At 34.7% G+C, this 11817-nt stretch overlaps 1 protein-coding gene across 5 annotated transcripts; it reads right to left on the bottom strand.

Moving 5' to 3' along the window:
- Positions 1 to 2502: 2502 nt before the first annotated feature.
- Positions 2503 to 11407, bottom strand: LOC110885913 (TBC1 domain family member 15). 5 transcript variants are annotated; one of them, XM_022133648.2, is made up of 12 exons: positions 11115 to 11342; positions 9738 to 9909; positions 9544 to 9639; positions 8363 to 8466; positions 6954 to 7144; positions 5876 to 5998; positions 5690 to 5778; positions 5492 to 5597; positions 4289 to 4386; positions 3929 to 4177; positions 3542 to 3625; positions 2503 to 2854 (listed from the first exon to the last, which is right to left on the bottom strand). In XM_022133648.2, exons 2-12 carry the CDS (start codon positions 9852 to 9854, stop codon positions 2843 to 2845), a joined length of 1269 nt encoding a protein of 422 aa, XP_021989340.1. In that variant the 5' UTR covers positions 9855 to 9909; positions 11115 to 11342; the 3' UTR covers positions 2503 to 2842. The 5 variants fall into 5 exon arrangements, with proteins under 5 accessions (XP_021989340.1, XP_021989341.1, XP_021989343.1 ...); XM_022133649.2 differs by having other exon boundaries at positions 2505 to 2854; positions 9738 to 9894; positions 11115 to 11407; XM_022133651.2 differs by having other exon boundaries at positions 2505 to 2854; positions 9738 to 9869; positions 11115 to 11407.
- Between the last annotated feature and the right edge of the window lie 410 nt (positions 11408 to 11817).

Here is an 11817-nt window from a genome sequence, read left to right as displayed (position 1 = left end):
TTCTACTTTTATACAGGAAACCAACTGCAGGATAAGAGTATGAAATAGGCCCTTCTAGTTTATTAGTTTGACACTTAAACCCCTAAGTTTCTTGCCAGAATCATTTTTAGAACGGCAGTGTAAAAAACCAAATTAACCGACTCATAACCGATTCAGCTGACGAAACCGAACTACATAAAAAACCGGTGGGTCGGTTAATTGTTTTTCTAAATACCGAAAGTAGCAGTCGGTTATGGTTATCAATATTTTCATACCCGCCATAACCGAACCGACACATAGTTAAATCTTTGTCGGATTTTAGATTTTCAACGTTTGTCAGTATTTGATGTTTTCGGTTGAACGTTTGTTATATTTGTGGGTTATATATCATATCGTTTTGGTTGAATGTTGTTTAAATTTATGATTTATATCAATTTCATTTGAATCTTCAATAACAATAAGTATTTATATTATAGATTATATGTAATTTTAATAGTATGTAGTAATATATAGATAGGGGATGGTTCAAATGAAAACCACTTTTATTGTGAAAACTCGAAAACTAACTAAAAAAAGCCTAAAAAACACACAATTTTTTTTTTCAATTTTTTTTTATAAAAATCGCTAGTTTTTATATATAAAAAAAACTTTTTTTCACAAAAAAAAAAAAAAATTGTGTAGTGCACATGTGTAATAATACACATGTGTAGTACACATACATATGCACTACACAAAAAAATTTTTTTTTTTTTTTGAAATTTTTTTTTTTATATTAAAAAACCTGCGAATTTTTTATTGCAAAAAAAAAATTAAAAAAAAATTTTTTGTATGTTTTTTTGGCTTTTTTTAATTAGTTTTCGAGTTTTCACAATAACTAGTGGTTTTCATTTGAACCTTCCCCTATATAGATATGCGTAATAACAATTTATTCCATGTAATTTATTCACGGTTAACTGACTTGCTATAATCTCTAGAACCGAATAACCAAAACTATCATAATCGATTGGTCATGGATTTCCATTAACCGACATCGTGGTTATGGTTATGATTTTGGGTCAAAACCGACTCATGGACACCCCTACCGGTAATCATACACCTATATCTACCCAAGTGTGTACCATTAGATTTGAACCCTCAACCTAATAGAGACGCCATCACTATGTACATATCTTTGTATCACTAGGATACGCTGATTGGTAATCATTCAAGATCACGGTTTGGTTTGGTTTGATAGTGGTGTAAACGCAAGCAAATAATTTCGAGATAACTATATATCAGGGGTTTCAATGTATCAATAAATTTACGTTAACTATATTAAATAGTAATTTATTTTCATTTTTAAAGATATATTTGTTATTTTATTATGTTACATGAAATTTGATTATATATTAGAATACGTCACGGACAAAGCTATGTCAGATATGTTTCGAGTTTGCCCACAAACATGCACGAATGCGTCGCATGCCTTTGTCTTCCTCTTCTCATAGACTCCATCCGTCGCCATCCATGATCACACATTTCTTTCTTTGTTTCTCTCTTCTTACTCTCTCCTCCACATCAGCTCCACATATTTCTCACAAACATTGGAGATGCTCTCCATCTGCTATCTCTAACTATAGCATCATCGGTGCCTCCTTGCAACCCACCTCCGATCGTCATCTTTGTTTCATCGATTCCAAGGATGGAGAGATCGAAGAAGAAGATAGTCGTCCAAGAGGATAGCCTCTTAACAATTGTCACGTAATCAAGATGTTTAAAGTAATTGTTCAAGTCCATTAAATACTTGTACTTTTGTTCTAAGATAGTACATGTACCCATTTTAATGTTAGAGATGATACCTAAACATTCAATTGTTCTGTTATGGTACAACAAATGACTAACATATTGATCGGTTAACTGACTTGGTAGCTGGCCACCATCTATATCTCACATCGAGACAAAACTTTACGTTAATTCATGATATTAAAATATACATATAAAAATCCTACATTATTTATAGCTTAAAATAAATGGTTATCAATATCCATTGAGTTCTATAACATATGAAATTCAGACTGTGGTATGGTCAAAAACTTATAATTATTTGAGTTTACTTGTAAATTGAAATAGGGATTTACAATTTCCTTTATCCTTGTATGGGTGTTTAAAGGCCGTTTGAAACCAACCAAAACGTACGTAACAAGTCGACTACTTTGGCAACCGGTATGAGATCTAAATATTTCATTTGGCAACCGGTACGAGATCTAAATGTTTCAGTTCACGGAGTAATGGTTTTTACCACCAAACTCGTAAACCAGCCGGTCCAGCAGACCCACCAACCCTGCGTCCCTGCTGGTTTGCTTTATTCATTTCCTGAAACTGTAGCTAGCAGATTCGATGCAAAATTTTTATCAAAACCAAAACCAAAGCACACCTATATGGTACGTTGTGTTGTGTTGTGAGATTAGACTCAACTCACTTGCCACCACACGAAGTACCACTTGTTCAAGAGTGCAAGGGTTTAGTTGGTCACTCACAAGACTATAAGGGGTCCACGTGTCATTTTAATAGTTACGAAACATACTTTCTCATTTTACATAAAAAACGTGATGAGACAGGGAAGAGGCATTATACAAATACACAATGATACAAAGAATTACACGGTTTTTGAGTTGCTCCAATATCATACGGACTCAATATCCGAGACCCATGTGGGTCAATTCCACACGAGACGTATGTGGGTCCCACGTGTCGGTCCAGCTACAATATGCTAACTCAGGGAAAACTTAGCACCGAAGGAAGATCTAATGGATGAATATAGAGGTCAAGAATCACACAAGAAAAGAATTGGTTACATAGCTGCCTGGAGAAAACTTAACTTTCATCAATTTCTTGCCTGAAATCGAAAACAGAAGTGCCCCACGTTAGTGGTTATGTGTTATTTCTAACGGGTAAAATTAAAAGAACAGCTTTAAAGAAAATGGGTCAAATAGTCAAATGGGTCGGCAGGCGTCCAACATGCATTTTTTATGCATAAAACATCTTATAATCATTTTATTCAGAATTTCGTTTATGTAATCTCTGTAGACAGTAATCATATCTAAGACTAGTTCATTATCATAAAGACAAGAGTAAAATGTCATTTTCATCCCCTGAGGTTTGGCCAGTTTTGCAACTTTCGTCCAAAGGTTTGTTTTTCCGCGTCTGGATCCAAAAGATATAAAATCTTGCCGTTTTCATCCGGCTCGTTAACTCCATCCATTTTTCTCTGTTAAGTCAAGGGTATTTTCGTCTTTATTGTTAACTTAAAGGGCAATTCGGTCTTTTTCACATTATGTACCAGCAGCATAATGTACAAGTATTCAAAATACCGTAACTAAATAAAAATACGAAAATACCGCTGACTTAACGGAGAAAAATGGCATTTTACTCTAAAGATAATTATTTTGGACAAGTGTATTGGATCAACCTAACCAGGCCTGTTTCGGCCCACACAAAAACCACCAGCCCAACCAGCCCATTTTTCCACCTCGTAACATGTACGTAAGAAAAACTAGTTAAGATAATAAGATGTAATGCTTGCCTTGTTCATATACTTTTTGTGAATTTTCAGTGCTTCTGTCAAAGCTTTTTTTGCATCCAAGCTTCCGGTTATATCACCCATGATCTGAAACGAGAAACGACTATAAATTCCAAGATACCAAAAGGAAATAAGACTAGAGTTAAGAGGTTCAAACCATCTACTTATTAGTTAGGACTTAGGAATGGGTCAATTCATGGTGTATTTATATCCAACGGGTCAAACAAGTAAATAGAAAAGCATTTGCTTAAAAGAAATATGTCAAATAGGCCATATAATCTCCTAAATTATTTTATTCAAGAGTTAAATCACAATTGAAATATATAAATTTATGACCATATTTCGCAAGCTAAATTTTATAAAAAGAATTATCAAATCTTTGCGTCGAACCTGGGCAACATCATCTAGGCCTTTAGCCTCGTTCAGGAGTTTTTTGTTTTTGGTCTCGAGAACACCCGCCACTAAAAAAACAGCAAGAAGACTTTTTTGATCCGTTCGTCCATTTCTCACGTTTTTTCTTTCGTATTTTCCATACTGTTGTAGTACTTTACTGCTTAATTTTGTTGCTACAACTTCATGCGAACCATTTGAAGCATAATCAGCAAACATGTTTGGATTATATTCCATGGCCCACATAACCTGATTTCACATTTAGAAAGAATAACATGATATTTTCAAATTCGGAGACATTAGAGAACATAGTTATTATAATTGCAGGTAATTAAAATATTAAACATGTGGTTTTTTTACCTCCCATAAATATAAGGCGTCTATAAAGGAAAATTCCCTTCGGAAAAGTACCATAAGCATACGGATGGCAAATAAATATTCTCCACCGTCCAAGCCCTCTGATTAAGTAAAACAAACAGGAAGTTTTCAATTAGTGTAAAGTTGTCAAATTCAACGGTCAACCTATTTGCTTATGAATGGGTCAATTCGGGATATGTTATACCTCTTAACAGGTCAAATGGACAGAAAATAAATAGTTAAAAAGAAAACAACTCAAATGAGTCGAAACTATAGATTTAATGCCAGCAACCTCCTAAATCAGTTTATGCAGAATATAAATCAGTATTGTAGTTATCTAGTTTTTGTGACCCAACTACAATTCTACAATATTCCGGAGCATGATTTTGCATAATAAATTTTTAAGAGTAAAATGCCATTTTCGTCCCCGAGGTTTGGCCAGTTTTGCGACTTTCGTCCAAAGGTTTTTTTTTTCCGCATTTGGATCCAAAAGGTTTGAAATCTTGCAATTTTCATCTGGCTCGTTAACTCCATCCATATTTCTCCGTTAAGACAGGGGTATTTCCGTTTTTTTTTTTTTTTTGTTAACTGACAGGGCAATTCGGTCTTTTTCACTTTATGCACAAGCATTTAGATTAATGTACAAGTATTCAAAAGACTAAATTGCCCTTTAAGTTACAAAAAAGACGAAAATACCCCTGACTTAACAGAGAAAAATGGATGGAGTTAACGAGCCGGATGAAAATGGCAAGATTTCAAACTATTTGGATTCAGATGCGGAAAAACAAACCTTTGGACGAAGGTTGCAAAACTGGCCAAACTTCAAGGACGAAAATGGCATTTTACTCTAAATTGAAGACCATCTTCAATGCAAGATGAAAATTTTTATAAAAAAAATTGTCACGTCATCTCACTATTTACTCTCTTTGCTCTTTCTCTTTCTTTATTTAAGACCCCTGACCCCACTACTCACAAACCTCATTCTCTCTCCACAAATGCATGCACTTAGCCAAGAACATTTCTACTCTCTCTCTACTCCCTCTCTCCTCCAACTCATCATCCATGTCACAAATGCACCACAAATGCATTGCATTGGAGATGGTCTAATAATCAATTTTATGATTCAAACGAGTGTCATAAAAAGTGTTTTTCATCAAAATTTAGTGATAAACAATTAACGAGTTATAACTAGTAGGGTCAACTTACCAAGGTGTTGATGAAGCTTTGGGTCAACAACTCTCATAACTTGTGAAAGTATTCCAAGTTGTGCTTGTACTCCCATAGAAGTTGCATTAGACCTGAAGTTTTCCCTCTTCAAAAAGGAAACGAGAGTTGTATAAAGAATTGTATATAGTGAATTATGAATCTACTATTTATTTCTGTTATAAAGAAATTAAGGCATACCACTCTACGCATTGCATGCTCAAAGCACCAAAAGGCATCTGCTTCATCCTTCAAAAGAATTACCATTGGGGAACATATATCATTCATCCCTGCTTAAAATTAGTAAATAATAAGCAAATGATTATGATACAACTGATATGCTGCTTTACGCCCTATAGTTTTAATACCAGGAATGGAGTTTTTCACCTTGAACATAACCAATATCGTCATCAACCCAAGTATATATGGCAAGAAGATCCCAAAGTTTGGCCTGATTAGCTTCATTTTCATAAAAAACAAGAGCACGATCTGTGCGTACAACATCCAAACCTGCAAAAGCAAAACGTGACAAATGGATAAAATAAAAACAAAACATTAGTTTAAAAAGGAAGTGGATCAAACAGGTTAAAGTTACCAAACTGTGATTCTTATGCATAAAACCCTCTAAATCATTTTATACAAAAAATCTAGACTATGATTGAAATAATATTATTTTGTGATCGCTTTTCTGTCTGATGCATAGTTGTCAATAGCGAATGGCGGACCATAGCGACAGGCTACCTATATACTACGTAGCGACAACGACAAAATAACGCCCACTATCTCATGTTTAGCAATAAAGGGGTAGAAAAAACATAAAAACCATATTTAACAGACCAGTTAGAGTAAAATGTCATTTTTGTCCCTTAGGTTTGGCCAGTTTTGCAACTTTCGTCCAAAGGTTTGTTTTTTCGCATATGGGTCCAAAATGTTTGAAATCTTGCCATTTTCATCCGGCTTGTTAATTCCATCCATTTTTCTCCGTTAAGTCAAGGGTATTTCTGTCTTTTTTTTCTAACTTAAAGGGCAATTCGGTCGTTTTCACTCTTTGTAAAAAGTCCGAAAACCCCTGAAAAAGACCGAATTGCCCTTTAAGTTAACAAAAAAGACGGAAATGCCCCTGATTTAACGGAGAAAAATGAACGGAGTTAACGAGCTGGATGAAAATGGCAAGATTTCAAACCTTTTGGATCCATATGCGAAAAAACAAACCTTTGGACGAAAGTCCAAAACTGGCCAAACCTCAGAGACGAAATGGCATTTTACTCGACCAAAGGACCAATTATGTATAAAAGTGCTAAAAATACGCTATCACTTATCATCTAAATAAAAAAAAAGTAAATTAAAAATCCGCTATTTATCACTACACGGTCTGTGGCGACCCTTCACCTATACGCTATAGCAGGCGCTACGAGCGCTATTGACAACTATGGTCTGATGCAAGCTGAGTTAACGGTTAACCAACCTATCTGATGCAAGCTAAGTTTCCACTGGGATACTTTCTTGTCGGACTCATCATCAGAGTTTGGCTGAAGAATTCCGTTACTTTCTACAGGTTCTCCATCCTCAGACTCTAAAGGTGCCATGACAAAGTTCCCAGTACCAATAATGGGTACAATCTTTTTGCATTCCTCCTTCCATGAATTATACTGTTCCCTAACAACAGAACAATGAAGTAGTTGGTTAACAAGTTTCCAGTAATACCAGGTACTATTTCATTATTTAAGGCATTTTTATAGTTTTATGCATAGTTATCAAAGGCGCGAAGCGCACTCTAGGCGCATAGGCACTGATTAGGGCCTAGGCGATAGGCGCAAATAAAGCGTGCGCCCGAGAAAAAAAAAGCGATAAGGTAGTAGATAATTCAAAAAATAAAAAACAGCTATTTATAATTTATATATGTATTTATAATGTTAATTTTATACTTTTTATGTATAAATTAAAAAGTTTAAGGACCAAATGTAAACTACTGAAGGTACAGGGGGTTAAATGTTTAAATACACAAACAAGTTTTACACTTTTTAAGTAAAAAAATACAAGTTTTAGGGACTGAATATAAACTACGGAAAGATAGAGGGGTTAAATGTTTAAATACCTAAACTTATTTAAAACCCTAAAAGCCTAACACACTCATGAACGCAGCCGCTCTCTTCTTCTTCTTCCCCCTTCTTCCTGGTTTCCGGCTGAAAGCAGCACCGTCGCCGGAATTAAATACGCATGGGATGAAATAAGCTGCGCTATTATTACCTAGGAACTATAAGCGCAGTAAATGCGAGTCGCCCAGAAAAAGCGCCTAGGCGCCAAAAGCGCTCGCTTTTGATAACTATGGTTTTATGTATGAGTAGTATTACTATAAATGGGTAAAGATAGGGGTCACCAAAAGATGAAATAAATATGAACATGAAACTTGATATAACTAACAAGAGTAAAGTACACAGATAGTCCCTGTGGTTTTTCAAAATTTTGAATTTGGTCCTTAGCTTTTGAAACGTACACGGATGGTCCCTGTGGTTTGCACTTTGTAACACATTTAGTCTCCAGCCAACAAATCTGAAGGTTTCAGAAGGTCCAAGTTAGGGATAAATGAGTTACAAAGTGCAAACCACAGGGACCATCCATGTACTTTTGGCAAAAGTTGGGGACTAAATGCGTCACAAAGTGCAAACCACCGGGACCATCCGTGTGCTTTTAAAAAGCTAGGGACCAAATCCAAAATTTCGGAAAACTACTGGGACTATCCGTGTAGTTCACTAAACTAAAAAAGATGAGATTATATTATTATTACAATAAAATAGAGAATAATATAAGAGATAAATGGTCTAACTAGTTAACGCATTCTACAATTATCGATGAAGATTTAGTTGAGAATACCACCTCCTCTTTTTCCTGAGGTTTTCTCGTTCCTCGGAGGTACTGTTGGGATCATAACAACCCAACAAAAATTCCCAGACTGCCCCCTTAATTGATGGATGAATGCCCTATAATCATCAAGAATTATATCATTAGTTTATTTTGCTCCTTACTGTCGTAAAAAGCTGATGTCCCGTATAATCATTGCACCACAAGGAATAGCAAGAGTTAAGAATTATGATTGACAAATATTACACAAGTAAAAAAATGAACAGATAAAACAGAAAGAAGGTAATGACTAACAATATTGTAGTATTGTACAAGTATAAACTTCAAATATTCAGATAAAACAGAAGGTAACCCTTGGACAGACGAACGTTTTTATACAAAACTGACCAAATCAACACAGCAATACACCATAATACACGATTATGTGGACTCGAAGTTCCATTACTCAGATATATTGAAATTTGATTGTTATCCTATTCTTGGTTTTAAAAAGCGAGAAGCGCCCCGAGGCAACAGTATTTAAAACTGAAGCGCAAAGTGCAATAGAGCACCCTTTACGTACACGAGGCGCAATTTAAAATATATTTTTTAGATATTATATATTTTCTATAGGTTTCTAACATCATTTACTCAACATTTAGACACAAATAAGCTCTATATATAGTTTATATATATTTAGATATAGTTTAATATCTAAATAACATATATGTACAACCTAAAAAGCCTGTTGTACAACATCCTGATGCGCCAAATTCGTCATGTACATGAGGAGCGCGCCTCAGCTGCACCTTTTGTGCAACCTTCGCCTTGCCTACACAAAAGCGACAGCCCCTCCCTAGGCGCGCCTCAGGCGCGCTTTTTAAAACCAAGATCCAAAATCAATCCGTCCATCACAGCGTTTGTTACAGTTAAAACACGCATCGTATGGAGACGTGCAGAAAAGTTAACCATATTAGGCATAATGGTGTATTGATCTGGTAAGAAACTAATCCATCTAGAAACATAACACGCAGGAAACTAACTAGATAGTGTCACTCATCCAAATAATTTCAGTTTCCCGACATATATATGGGTGCAAGGTTCAGAAACTTCAATCATCATATCTTGTAAAATAGGAAGCTATAAATTTACAAGAAATATGAACAATGAGCACATACATAACTTGCGTAACAAAAACACAAAATCAAAAATCGTACCCCTCTTTGTATCCTCCTAAGCACGGCTGCTATATCCAAACGACCGTCTTTATCAAACGCAGCATTCCATCTTCTTTCACTTAAAGTTTTCCCAACCTGAAACATTTGAACAATCACCAAGTTTCCATGTACATCATCACAGATCAATCATTTAATAACTAAAAAATATGAGACGGAAACCATTTTTCACACACCTTAGGTTTAAATCTGGTCTTAGGAACATGTTGTTGGCAATCGGGCCTAATCGGAAAAAAAGATTCCATATCGGCATTTTGTTTACTACTACTACGACCAATTATACTCTTCAACATAACACTCAGCTGCAGCTAATACGTACAATAATCAATCACCCTGCCAATTTAAAACCTATAAACCCTAAATCAGTAATCTACTTATATATTCAAATTCAAGCATCCGTACAAACAACTCAAAACATTCCAATTGTGCAATTTCAGTCAAATAAGTTATCAATTAAGGATGCGATTATCATTGAATTTTGAAAGATTAAACAGGATTCATGCACCAGTGCAAACCTATAAACCCTAATCAGTAATTTATTTCCATATTCAAATTCAAGCATGTGTACAAACAACTCAAAACATTCCAATCGTGCAATTTCAATCACATAACTTATCGATTAAGGATGCTATTATACTCAACTGTTATTGAATTTTGAAAGAAACAACAGGATTCATTCACCTGTACAAACCCTATGCATTTATAGCGGTCCAAAATCAAATAGCAGTCAAGGGACGATACTTGAGATATAGGCTATCGCGGTGGGATATCGGTAATTTTATATCATGCAAAATTTATACATATACACATATAAAACGTAAAACATATATAATATTGATAGTAATATCAAAAGTCGAAACTCAAAAGTGCCAGTATTAGAAACATGATCTAATCATAAGCCATGAAATCTTCCTCTCAGTCCACATCAACCAAGGCATTTAAAATAACGGTCAATATCAGTCAAATAGCAGTCAATAGCACCGATAATAGCGGTTCCGCTATTCTAGACCGCTATTTTGGAAGGCCCGATAACCGCTATCCCACCGCTATTGACTGCTTAGTACAAACCTATAAACCCTAATATAGTAATTTACTTTCATATTAAAATCAAAGCATAGGTACAAACAACTCAAAACATTCCAATTGTGCAATTTCAATCAAATAACTTATAAATTATGCAAATATACTAATGATTCATGCACCTATACAAACCTATAAACCCTAAATCAGTAATTTACTTGCATATTCAAATTCACACATCTGTACAAACAACTCAAAACATTCCACTTGTGAATTCCAATCAAATAACTAATCAATTGTGCAATTAAACTCAACTATTATTAAATACTGAAAGAAACAACAGAATTCATGCATCTGTACAAACTATAAACCCTAATTCAGTAAATTACTTGCATATTCAAATGCAAGCATCCGTACAAACAACTCAAAACATTCCAATGGTGCAATATGAATATCAATCAAATAACTTATCAATTGTGCAGTTATACTCAACTATTATTGAAATTTGAAAGAAATAACAGGATTTTATGCACCTTATTTCAAAATAAATCGGAATCTGTGAAGAAATACCGACGCTGGTGATGTATGACGTGATTTTCCGACGAGAAACGGAAATGTTGGTGGATTTGACCGGCGATTGATGAATCAGAAACGAGAGATTGAACGAATCAAAGGTATAGATACAGATCAAATTGTATGTATATATTCGGATTATTTGAATCTTTTTGGTTGTTTTCGAGAAAGATAATCGATTTGTGCGTGCGTGCGTGTGTATGTGTGTGTGTGTTTTATTTGTCTTTGAATAGGGCCCCCTCAATTATGAAGAAAATCAAGTTGGCCCCTTCAACAGTATGTGATTTCATGAACATATCATTCTTGTATATATCTAGCGAAATATTTCGCGCGTCACGGCGGATTTTTTCTCCATAAACTCAAACGCATGGGTCTTTTTCTCCATAAACTCTATCTTGCAGATAATCGAGTTTAAAAGGTCATATATAGTAATGTTATAACCTCGAAATTTATGGATATAGTTTTTAGGGTAAATTACTTTTTGAGTCCCTGTATTTTATGGGTTTTAACCACTTGAGTCCAAAAGCAAAAAGTTTAACGACCTGAGTCCCCATAAGCATTTTCTTTAACCATTTAAGTCCAAATTTATAACTCTGTTTGAATTTTCTGTTAGATTTTCATTAAAAGACTAAAATGCCCCTACATATTATTATTAATTCTTAA

Source organism: Helianthus annuus, chromosome 1 (genome assembly GCF_002127325.2).
Source record: "Helianthus annuus cultivar XRQ/B chromosome 1, HanXRQr2.0-SUNRISE, whole genome shotgun sequence".
Classification (NCBI taxonomy): Eukaryota; Viridiplantae; Streptophyta; class Magnoliopsida; order Asterales; family Asteraceae; genus Helianthus; species Helianthus annuus.
This window is presented reverse-complemented; position numbering and strand designations above follow the sequence as displayed.